Here is a 12378-nt window from a genome sequence, read left to right on the forward strand (position 1 = left end):
CTATTTTATGTAACTGAATTGAAGTACAGTGATAAACAGCAGCAGTTAAAACTAGATGATAAAGTTTGTAGACAAACTTTAATGTTGGCTAAGTTTTAAGGTTATAAAGGCCCTACAGTTGGAAAAATCATATTAAGTCAGACAGTCTATCAGACAGTCAGAGAGATAAACAGACATTTTGGTTGCTAGGGTGTTTTGGGTGGTCTCTACGGTGTTACTAGGATGTTCTTGGTGATCACTAGGGCGTTGCTAAGTGGTTGCTAGGGTGTTCTGTGTGGTCGCTAGGGTGTTGCTAGGCTGTTCATGGTGATCACTAGGGTGTTGCTAGGTGGTTGCTAGGGTGTTCAGAGTGGTTATTAGGGCATTGCTAGTGTGTTCTGGGTGGTCACTAGGCCGTTGCTAGGGTGTTCTGGGTGGTCGCTATGGCGTTGCTAGCCTGTTGCTAGGGTGTTCAGGGTGGTTGCTAGGGCATTGCTAGGGTGTTCTGGGAGGTTGCTTTTACATGTACTGACAGAACAGAGTTCTCAACACTAAATATAAGGGAATTGTTTATTTTAATCAGTTCTAGGGCTGCAACTAACGATTATTTTGATAATCGATTAATCTTCTATTATTTCTTCAATTAATCGATTAATTGGATAAAACCTAAATTTTATTTCTTGTATTTTATTTAAAAAAAAATAATAAACAGAAATGCTAAAGGGCGTACAGATTTGATTCGACTGACAGTACTGAATTCACGATTCTATACTCTCACAAAACTTTGAACAAAGCCTGAATCATGAAACGTTAAGTTTACATTATTTTGAATTATCTTTCCATTGCTTGTCAAACTTAACAAAAAGTACTGTTCATTAAAGAGTAAAATGATACATCGGGGATGGAGTGGGACTAAAAATCAGCCCAGCAGATGGCAATGGTGACATCAGAATAGAAATATAAATCATTCTGGTCAGATGAGAAATACATAATTATGTTAGATACATATGCTTGTACACCGTCACTGATTACATACATTTGAAGTATTTTAAATGAATATTGTAGGTTTTAAAATAGTATTATAACTGGTAACATGTTTCTTTTCAAAATGTAAGTGCATTGTATAATGTGCTTACATGATGAGGAGAAACCATCTAAAACACTTTAAAAACCAGCACACTTTGACCTCGGAGACATCAGTGTGATATCCATGAAAGCTGCACAATTGATTACGTTGAAACTGAAATCGAGGTATGATGTTGCACGAGTTTTATCAAAATGACTGCGTTCCCTTTCTCTGTTGCGATAAGTTTGATTGACGTGGATGTGTGCGCTCGCTTGCTCAGTGAAGTTTAACTCTCGCTTGTGGTAAAGACAAACAGTTTCGTGAAATACCTGGAAATACGTGCCTGATTTTGAATTCATAACATGTATAGATTATAAACTATAGAAAATAGCGTTAAAAATGTACATTATGCGCTGGAGAGAAACAACTCGAAGTGTTTCAAACAGCACAATTAATCTGTCAATGCACCTGATACAGCGACCGCTCCACATTAAACTGTATGATTATTATGATCTTCTTTCAAGTGTTTCTAAAGTGCTCACGTGCTCTATCTTGGGTCGTGTTTTTTCTGCTTCAACTTGTCTGTCGTTTTTCAAAAGAGTTTCATCACGCAAACACATTTTTTACTGGGCTGTAAAGTGACGTCACTGATGGAGCTTCTCCGTTCTCGCCGCATATATCCAACTAATCAATAATGAAATTTGATGTTGATGATTTCCATTATCAATGATTATCGTTTTTATCGATTCATTGTTGCTGTCCTAATCGGTTCATTTACATGAACTGTCTAAAAGAATCGATTCAATAAAATTTGAATTCCTGGGTAGAGCTATATGAGAGAGAGAGGACGGTTCAGACAAGTGTGTTTGATTACTCCCTCAACTCCATTGCTGCGTTCACAATATAATGTGACAAATGTAAGTGTTTTATGATGCTACAGCGCAACTCACTGGAAAATGAAGCTCGTTATTGGAAAACCTATACTGCTGTGAAAATATCTGAGCTACTGTCACACTACTGTAAAATGTAGTTAAGTTAGTAGTGTCACTACTTTTTGTTAACTACTCCCTTGCATTGGTATGTCATGTGGTGTGTTTACCCAAAGCCGATGGCGGTCCAGTAGTTGTGAGCGCCCTGGTGCGGTCCGATCATGGGAAGCAGGTCAGGAGTATATGTGATTGGTCCAGAGACGATGTTAATGATTTCAGCATCCTTCAGAGCCGGCACCATCTCCATCGCCATTTCCACATGATCCATGATACGGTCCAGATCGGACTCAAACAACTCCTTACCAAAACCTAAAACACATAGCAGGTAAAAACAATGCTAAATGTAAATAACAGCATGCAACATACCATATAATCACGCATAGTTATAAAAACAAAATAAACAGGGGGCCTGGGTAGCTCAGCAAGTAAAGACGCTGACTACCACACCTGAGGGACTCCAGCCAGGTCTCCTATGCAACCAAATTGGCCCGGTTGCTAGGGAGGGTAGAGTCACATGGGGTAACCTCCTCATGGCCGCTATAATGTGGTTCTCGCTCTCGGTGGGGCGCGTGGAGAGTTGTGCATGGATGCCGCAGAGAATAACATGAAGCCTCCACACACTATGTCTCCACGGTAACGCGCTGAAAAATTGTCAATATGCAGCTTTATTAATAAGAGAGAGTTTGTTTTTTTTGAGAGTTAAAGATGGATTGACGTGAACAGAAAGGTAAGTGAGGGTAGTCTTCACCCCATTATACACCGCAACAAAATACGTTTTCATAAAATGCTAATATCTTTTGATTACTTTGTGCTATTGTCATGATATCAGTCTTTGTAAATTCCGTGGGTCATGCTGAGAACGTGAATACCAATTATGCCATGATCGATTGAACGTCCTGTCCGACATTTTGAAATCCTTTAAAAACCTACTTTTTCAAACTCCTCCTAGAGAGTTTGTCAGATTTTAACCAAAAACAAATCATACCACCTTCAGACCATGCTGACAAAAAGTTATGGATTTCGTGTTGATAGACCAAACCGTTTTTGTTTAACACAACAATGAATTTGATGGCACGGTACCAGAATGATTTTCAGGCTCTATCTCGGCAATGCTTTGGTGTACTGACGTGAAACTTTATATGTGTCTTCATGACCGCACCTTGACCACACCATATCAATTTAGTGACAACGCCTCCTGTTGGTCAAAAGTAACAAGCTTTTATGTCCCATTGCAATTGATAATATTTATGGTTTTACAACCATTTTGCCTAAAATCATGACCAAATTGCTTTAATTACTTATTTTTTTGCCATTTTGTGCCTAATAATGGTTGATGTGCTTGGCCCCTTAATTGCTGTTTGCAGCTATATTTAGATATTTCCCCCATTTTAAAGTGGTTCATTTTGACGGTGTTAGTGTGTTCAACTCACGCAACTCAAGCGGAGAAATCCCCAACATACTGAATTAATGGATTAAATGAATACATATCTAATATATTCTTCTATATACAGAAGGTGTTTCTTCTTCTGTTTATATCTTGCAGCATTATTTTTATCTCGTCATATTTTCATCAACAGTATGCTTTAAGGAAATCTGCGATGGTGAGCCTGTGGGTCAGTCTCCCATCACGGAAGTTTAATGTGTTTAAAGGACATTTATTATTGTACTCACCATTTTTCAATATTAATTGGGGTTTTATTGTGCAAATGTTTTTATCAGTCCTATTTATTGTATTCATTGGTGTTTTAACTCTCATTTATCTCTTGTTCTAATGTATTTATTCAAAGATATTGTATTTAAGATTGGGGAGGTAAGGGTTAATTTTATTTAAAATAATGGTATATTCCAATTGGCAAAGGCAGGACAATTTTGCATTTAAGCCCTCCGCCACTAGGGGAGAGCTAATGGGACAAGTTTATTCACACTGCTTGAGTGCAACAAAACTCTATAGTTTAGGGAGGAGAGTAGGTACTGCTTCAGCGCCTAAAACAGGTCTAGTTTTAGACTTTTTTTATGTAAACTTGGTTTTATGCTCGTTTTTAAACACTATTTATTTGCACATTTTGCACCTCCTACAAAATAAACATCTTTCTGGAATGCCATTCCTTCTCTCCGGTGTGATTCTCCTTGTGACCGCCTTGGTCCCTCTCACAAATTCTTTTAATTATGATGATACGCCTTTTTCGTCTCATCTTCGTTTCAATTTTGTAAATGTTCATATTCAGTATATGTCATGTTAATAATTTAGCACATTGTTGGGACTGTGCAGTTCATTGTAATATTAATACATTTCAATGTCTGATGTTTAGGACATCTTTGATGACGTTTCAAACAAATGAACAATTCTGGTTATGTGTTTGGTCGCCACTTGTTCTTGAAGGTAAAATCGTGTCCTGAAGTAAAACCGGTCGACAGTCTATTCTAGATTGTAAGGTAGATAGATTCTATTGTAAGGAATGTGGAAATAGAGACTCCAGCCACCATTGTTAAATGCATTTCCGGGGCTCGAGCATCTGACATCAGATCAAATTTACAAGTGCTGGCTAATGCCAAATGTATATTTTCTAAAATTGTTATTCATGTCAGCACTAACGATGTCCGGCTTCACCAGTCGGAGATCACTAAAGTTAAAGAGGCGTGTGAATTTGCAAAAACGATGTCAGACACTCTAATATGCTCTGGCACCTCCCTACTCGTCGTGGTGATGAGGTTTATAATAGATTCGTGTCACTAAACGGCTAGATGTCTGAGTGGTGTCCAGAGAATAGCATAGGATTTATAGACAATTGGAAGAGTATAATTTACAGTGAAGTTTTTGGTGTTACTCAGAGGACAGGATATAAATGTAAGTCTTTTGAACTAATAATGCTTAATGTGACACCATCAGATATAAATAAAAAATCTCTGTTGTCTTTTACCCTTGCTACAGTATATAGATCACCTGGGCCGTATTCTGATTTCCTTGGTGAATTTGCACATTTTCTATCAGATCTAGTAGTTACTGTAGATAGAGCTTTAATTGTTGGTGATTTCAACATTCACATTGATAATGAAAATTACACATTGAGATTAGCATTTATCGATATTCTCAACTCTCTTGGAGTCAGACAAAATGTGACAGAACCAACTCATCACCATAATCATACGCTAGATTTAATACTGTCATATGGAGTTGATGTTGATACTATAGAAATTCTACCGCATGACATCTCGGATCATCACCTCATCTCTTGTTTGCTGCGATCAGCTAATGTCATTCAATCTACACCACGCTATCGTTCAGATAGAACTATTCTTTCAACCACTAAAGATCGCTTCACTAATAATCTTCCAGAATTGTCTTACATACTCAGTAAGCCAAAAGGTCTAGAAGAACTTGATGTAATAACAGAAAATACAAATAGCATCTTGAGTCTTATGACTTCATGAATTTCTTTACTGATCAAATTTAAATAATCAGAAATAAAATTGGAATTATGCAATCATCTGTCACAGCACCTCAGAAAACAGTGTCTCATAATTTTGCTCACGAGCAGCTTCAATCCTTCGCTGTCATAGGTCATGAAGAGCTAACAAAACTTATCAAAACATCAAAAGCCACAACATATATGTTAGATCCAATACCAACTAAGCTCTTAAAAGAGGTATTACTGTAATCTTAATATTATTAACTCCTCACTATCCTTAGGACATGTCCCAAGAAACTTTAAAATGGCAGTTATCAAACCGCTTATTAAGAAGCCACAGCTTGATCCTGGAGAATTAGATAATTACAGACCGATTTCAAATCTACCATTTATGTCGAAAATACTATAAAAGGTAGTGTCCTCCCAACTATGTTCATTTTTACAGAGAAATGGTATATATCAACAATTTTAGTCAGGATTTATGTCTCATCACAGAGACTGCACTTATCAGAGTTACAAATGACTTGTTCTTATCATCTGATAGGAGAAATGTCCTTCTACTCAATTCCGACAAAACAGAGGTACTAATTATTGGACCAAAAACCTCTAAAAATAAGCCGCTAATATATAATTTGACTCTCAATGGATGTACTGTTACATCGTCTTCTACAGTGAAGAAATTAGGTGTTATATTTGATACCAATCTGTTCTTTGAAAATCAAATTTCCAATGTTTATAGAACAGCATTCTTCCACCTCAGAAATATTACTAAATTACGACACATGCTCTCTGTTGCTGATGCCGAAAAACGAATTCATGCATTCATGACCTCAAGACTAGATTATTGTAATGCATTACTGGGAGGATGTCCAGCAAGATCAATAAATAAACTTCAATTGGTCCAAAATGCAGCAGCCAGAGTGCTGACTAGAACCAAGAAATATGATCATATTAGCCCCATTTTATCATCGTTACATTGGCTACCTGTTAAATTTCGAATTAATTTTAAAATGTTGTAAACTACATACAAAGCTTTGAATCTATGAGTCTAGCTCCACAGTACTTAAGTGACCTTCTGACACGCTGTATTCCATCACGTTCATTATGATCACAAAATTCTGACCTGTTAATAGTTCCTAGAATATTAAAATCCTCAAAAGGAGGAAGATCCTTTTCATATTTGGCTCCTACACTATGGAATAGTCTCCCTAACACTGTTCGGGACGCAGACACACTCACTCAGTTTAAGTCTAGACTAAAGACTCATCTATTTATCCAGACAAACACCGAATTTATCCATCAACTCACAATTAGGCTGCTTTAGTTTGGTCTGCCGGAACCAGAAACATTTATCATGAACTATAACTTTGCATAAAATTGAATGGCATCTACAATAATATTATTCTATTTGTTTCCCTGTCGGGATTCATATCCCGAGGTTACCAGAACCGGCCGGATCCAGCTCCATTCCTGCTTGGTGTCGGACTCCACACCGGATACATTGGATACTTCATATGCCACTGCCTGAACCTTGTATTTAGGATGGACCTCACCGAACCTCACCGAAATGACCAGCCGATTGAACTGCAATGCACCTCATTGATCTCTGCCTGCATCACCTCGGTCTAATGATGGACTACACTCTTATAATGTAATACACAGACTATCATTTAATTGCCAACAAAACACAATGCATCAATGTGAACTTCTGCAGTTAATCCAGGATGAACTTCAAAGACATCAGTCATTAATCTTACAGTTCATACAAAATCTTTGTTTAAACACTGACCCTTAACACTTACTTAGTTTAATAATCTTAAACCATGACCTGCACTATACATAAGTAATATTGTCATTATATTCATGATGTTATTCAGAGGGGAACTGGCCCCCACAGTGAGTCTGGTTTCTCTCAAGGTTATTTTTCTCCATTAATCAACATCTTATGGAGTTTTGTGTTCCTTGTCACCTTCAGCTTGCTCACTGGGGGTCTAAATACAATTATTATTTAATTACTTATTTTTAAACACAATTTTCGGTCATATTTAATCAAACTACACAATGATGACTCTAAGACTTTATAGATATTACAGTTTAATTTTTTCTGTTAATGCATGATTTCCTGTAAAGCTGCTTTGAAACGATATTCATGTGTTGTGAAAAGCACTATACAAATAAAAATGACTTGACTAGCCACTGATCTACTGTCATGTGATCACCTGGAGGAACTCCGTCTGTGATCCAGGAGTCTTGCAGCATCATCTTCTCCTCTCTCTCGTACGGTCCGAATAGCAGCCCGTCTCGCTCCTGACGCAGGTAATACGACCCCTCCAAATCCCTGATCACGGGAAGCTCTGTCTTCAGGGCCTTCACCTCGGGAACTGTTGCCGTGACGACATACTGGTGATGCACTGGGATGGTGGGGTGCTGGAAACCGATCATGTGACCCAGCTCTCGCGCCCAGAATCCTGAGATAAAACAAGAAGAAAGGAGTTCTCAGTTATTTCTCATTTACAAAGACATTGCCCAGACGTTGCTCTTCCATTGCTCATGAGACTTAATGGAGTTCTGAACTCTGTCTCAGATGTTTCTCGTAAAATTCCTTAGTAGAAATAAAACTAAACTCAAATGAGTCAATTAATGTCATTTAGTAAGAGTATACAGCTATAAAATGAATGTGGATAGCACAGATTATTTACTCTTACAAGAATTTGATGAGAAATTTTGAGTTCATATTGAGATCTCTTGATGTCAGACTTTGGAATCTCAGCAAATCTGAGCAAAGTTTTCTGTGATTAATCACGATTAATCACAAGTTAATTATGATAATTTGATACATTACAACAAATTTTACAAAAATCATAAATATATTTACTTTATACATTGTCTCAAAGAATTTCATTTAAAATGTTCAATTATTTATTTGATTTATTTTTTTGTGGATAGAGTTAATTATACACATTTTTACAGGTATTAATCTTTGATACAAGTATATGTATACATGCCACAAAATCAGTGGACATGCTGTTATTTAAAGTTGAGCAAAATCTTCTGGCATCTTCCAGTGGACATTAATAGATATGAAAAATAATGAATGCTGAAGTTTAAAGTCTCAAAACTATTTTCAGTCCCTGGATGGAGTTTGCTGAACGGTCAGGTCCTTCTCAGTCTCTATAACGCACACGCTGGGTCTCACGTGGGCAGTTTCGCTTTTGACGCTGGTTCAGATGATGGTGGCTGAGTATTTACAAGCGATCCGTGGAGATACAGCAGCTTGCCCGTATCTTTGGCACGCCTGGTTTGGCGCTTGCAGGCAAAGTCTCCATTCTCCGTACTGAAAATCCGCCCCGTGTTTATTATGCCCAGGATGTGCGTCGTGTGTAACCCCGCCCCCACCCGAACCCTATCCATTAGGAGCCCGTAAGGCTAAGTAGCCTTCCAGGAACAACTCGGGACACCTTTCTCCCATCACGTGAAGTTTCAGGGAGTATAAAAACGGATACTGCATTAATTGTGTTAATTTTTCTTTATATGTTAAAAATAGTTAATCGCAGAAATTAACCTGTTAAATTATATAAATATATAATATTATTCAAGAAATCTTTTATAAAATTGTCATTATCTGGAGTGAAAACATCCACCATTGTGGGTCATCAGGGTTACAGGAACTGGATTCTCCTGCAAACATTCCATGAGCTGTGACCTTTAACCTGTCTCTGTGCGTTTGAGTGACTGCAGCTGTGATCAACACCCAAAAACACACAAATGAGACATACTCCCATCAGCTAGATCAATGTTTCCCAACCGGCGATACGTAGGCAGGTTCCACGGGGTGTGCAAAAATAATTGGATTTTGCCATGTTGAACCTAACACAATGTATGGCTTAAAATAAAAATAATAAGGATTAGGGATGTGTAAAAAATATTCCAATTAATTGTAATCTTTATGTGAGCAATCCCGATATCAATCTTTTAATCAAATGTGAAGTCCAGCAGGGAGATCTTTTCACTGTGTGTTGAGAGTATGAACACCCAGAACTAATGGATATTGATAAAGGGATGTCAAGAGATCAAACCCAAACTGACTGATCAATAATAATCAATATTGGGGCCTGGGTAGCTCGGTGAGTAAAGACGCTGACTATCACACCTGGAGTCGCGAGTTTGAATCCAGGGCGTGCTGAGTGACTCCAGCCAGGTCTCCTAAGCAACCAAATTGGCCCGGTTGCTAGGCAGGGTAGAGTCACATGGGGTAACCTCCTCGTGGTCGCTATAATGTGGTTCTCACTCCCGGTGGGGTGTGTGGTGAGTTGTGTGTGGATGCTGCGGAGAATAGCGTGAAGCCTCCACACGCGCTACGTCTCCGCGGTAACGCGCTCAACAAGTCACGTGATAAGATGCGTGGATTGACGGTCTCAGACGCGGAGGCAACTGAGATTCGTCCTCCGCCACCCGGATTGAGGCGAGTCACTACGCCACCATGAGGACTTAGAGCGCATTGGGAATTGGGCATTCCAAATTGGGGAGAAAAAGTGGAGAGAGAAAAAAAAAATAATAACCAATATTAATGATAATGTTTAATGATACAGTCTTTGGTTTTGTGTTGATGAAGGGGTACTTCAGCATGACTGATGGTGCTGTGGGGGTTTGGGAAACACTGAGATAAATGACTCATTAGTCTCTCATAATTCATTAGAGAGAATAATAGAGTAAAACTCCCGGCTCAGACCAGCATGTTCCACTCACACAAGTCACTTCAGTTTCTCAGAGCTCAAAGTTTCTATTTCACTATTTATAAACTCAAAGTGTAACATAACACACCCAAAGCACACATGACAATAATAATACACACAACCACATGTGTTTCTCTGCCAGCAACAAATTATTTTAACCTTTATCCTTTTTAAAATAGAAGCTTTCCTTTAAATAAAACTTAATTTCTTCATGTTCTGAGGAAAATGTCAGTAGTGTTGGGCCTCATGTGGGTTAGTAAAGTAACATCAACACACATGATTTGAGGTTTCATTCATGTCTGCAGCACAAACATTGCAGGACCACTTACACACTGAACATTTGGAACAGAATAGAATCTTTACTGAAGCTGATGGCCTTCAAATAAAGAAGTGAACACTAAAAGAGTTTTGTGCTATCAGCTTGAAAAAATAAATAAAAGAAGAATTCTGGTGAGAACTGGTTGAGCAGAGAGGCGTTTGAGAGCTGATCTCTGATGATTGGCTGAAAGTTGAACATTTGGCAAGAGATGATTGGTTGATCATGTGAGAGGGGCAGAAGGCCAAAAACCAAAAAAACATTATACTAGGACTAACATCAGCCAAAACACACACACACACACACACACACACACACACACACTGAGCTCTTCAGGGTTCTTCTCATATATCTACAGAAATGTTCTCACTCAGTTTTGATGTTTCAAGAGATTTTCAGAAGAGTTTTAAACAAGAGAAACAGCAGACGATGCAGGAAACATCAGAGAGGAGAAAGAAATGAGCAGAATTCATCTATTAAAACTCAGCTGCAACATATAACTTGTAATAATGTTTAAGTAAAATGAGCATGAATATACTGTTTGTTAATACGCAGAGCAGAAGGCTTCACAGAAATATTCAGTCTCTGTTTATGTGCTGTCATACAACACAAATATATGAGTGATTCAGTCATTGATTTAATTCATTTTTCAGTTCCACCTGGAATCTAGAGACCCTCACAAAATATTTAATATAGGGCTGGGCGATATGATGATATCCTGTGGCCCCAAAAAAGTATTTGGACGCTTAATCTGAACTTAAAAAATGCATGAATTCCTTTGCATTTGAGAACAAAACATCAAACCAATTTGCATTTATTGTAAAGAAAGATGACATAAGCACACTTTTAAAGCAGAACATTTAACAAAAAGAAGCTTGTTACGTTTTAAATGATAAAACAGCAGATATATGTTTTAAAAGTAAGACAAAAACATGATTTGGACACTTGATAATGGCTTCATTATAGATTACAAGTTCAAGTATGACATGTTCCTCTCCATTGCATCCCACAGGTTCTCTATAGGGTTTAGGTCAGGGTTTTGGGAGGGCAATTATAGGACCTTCATTCTCTTTTTTGCAAAGTATTCTTTCAATAGACGGCTGGTATGCTTTGGATCCTTACTTGTTGAAAGAGCTACTTCAGTCACTTAAATAATTTCTTCACTGATTTCTGCAAGTTTGCATCCAGAATTTCTCTGTACACTTCAGAGTTTATGATTCCATCAGTGAACACAAGCTCACCGACACCACTGTAAGAGAAACATTTCCAGCTCTGTGCTTTACAGTACCCTTAGTGCAGTGTGGCTGGAATTCTTCCCCGACCATCACATCCATTTGGACTGATAATAAGACAGTTCCCCAAAAGCTGCTGTCTTTCCGTGCATGTTCTTTTCCTAATTTCAACCTGTTTTGTATTCTTTAAGTTAAAGGGATAGTTCACCCAAAAATTATTTACTCCCCCTCATGATATCCCAGGTGTGTTAACTTTCTTTCTTCAGCAGAACACATTTGAAGAATAAGTAGAGAAATATCTCAGCTCAGTAGGTCCTTATAATGCAAGTGAATGGAGATTTCTCTTTTGAAGCTCCAAAAATCACAGACAGTCAGCATTTACGTCATCCATACGACTCCAGCGGTTAAATTAATGTCTTCTAAAGCAGCATGATCGCTTTGGTGTGAAAAAAGATCAATATTTAAGTACTTTTTAACTATAATCCATCGCATCCGGTGAGCTTCACAAGAGGGCGGAGATCATGCGATCTCTCGTGTGACGTATTCGCATTGGCATGTTATGGAAGTAATCTCAGGTTTTTCTCTCAGTTGAGACATCCAGGATGAGCACACAAACGCACCATTGTGAGTAAAGAAACAGATAAATACAGATCTAA

The 12378-nt window shown here is 38.0% G+C and overlaps 1 protein-coding gene across 3 annotated transcripts in view; it reads right to left on the reverse strand.

Annotated features, from left to right (window-relative positions):
- Positions 1 to 12378, reverse strand: part of dmgdh (dimethylglycine dehydrogenase) — a 61692-nt gene that overhangs the window by 32065 nt on the left and 17249 nt on the right. For all 3 annotated transcript variants that reach the window (XM_051680924.1, XM_051680922.1, XM_051680921.1), the window contains exons 6-7: positions 7661 to 7909; positions 2145 to 2343 (exon numbers count right to left, since the gene is read on the reverse strand). In XM_051680924.1, the coding sequence (XP_051536884.1) occupies positions 2145 to 2343; positions 7661 to 7909 (448 nt within the window). The remainder of the gene's footprint in view (positions 1 to 2144; positions 2344 to 7660; positions 7910 to 12378) is intronic.

The sequence above is a fragment of the Myxocyprinus asiaticus genome, chromosome 40 (genome assembly GCF_019703515.2).
Source record: "Myxocyprinus asiaticus isolate MX2 ecotype Aquarium Trade chromosome 40, UBuf_Myxa_2, whole genome shotgun sequence".
NCBI lineage: Eukaryota > Metazoa > Chordata > Actinopteri > Cypriniformes > Catostomidae > Myxocyprinus > Myxocyprinus asiaticus.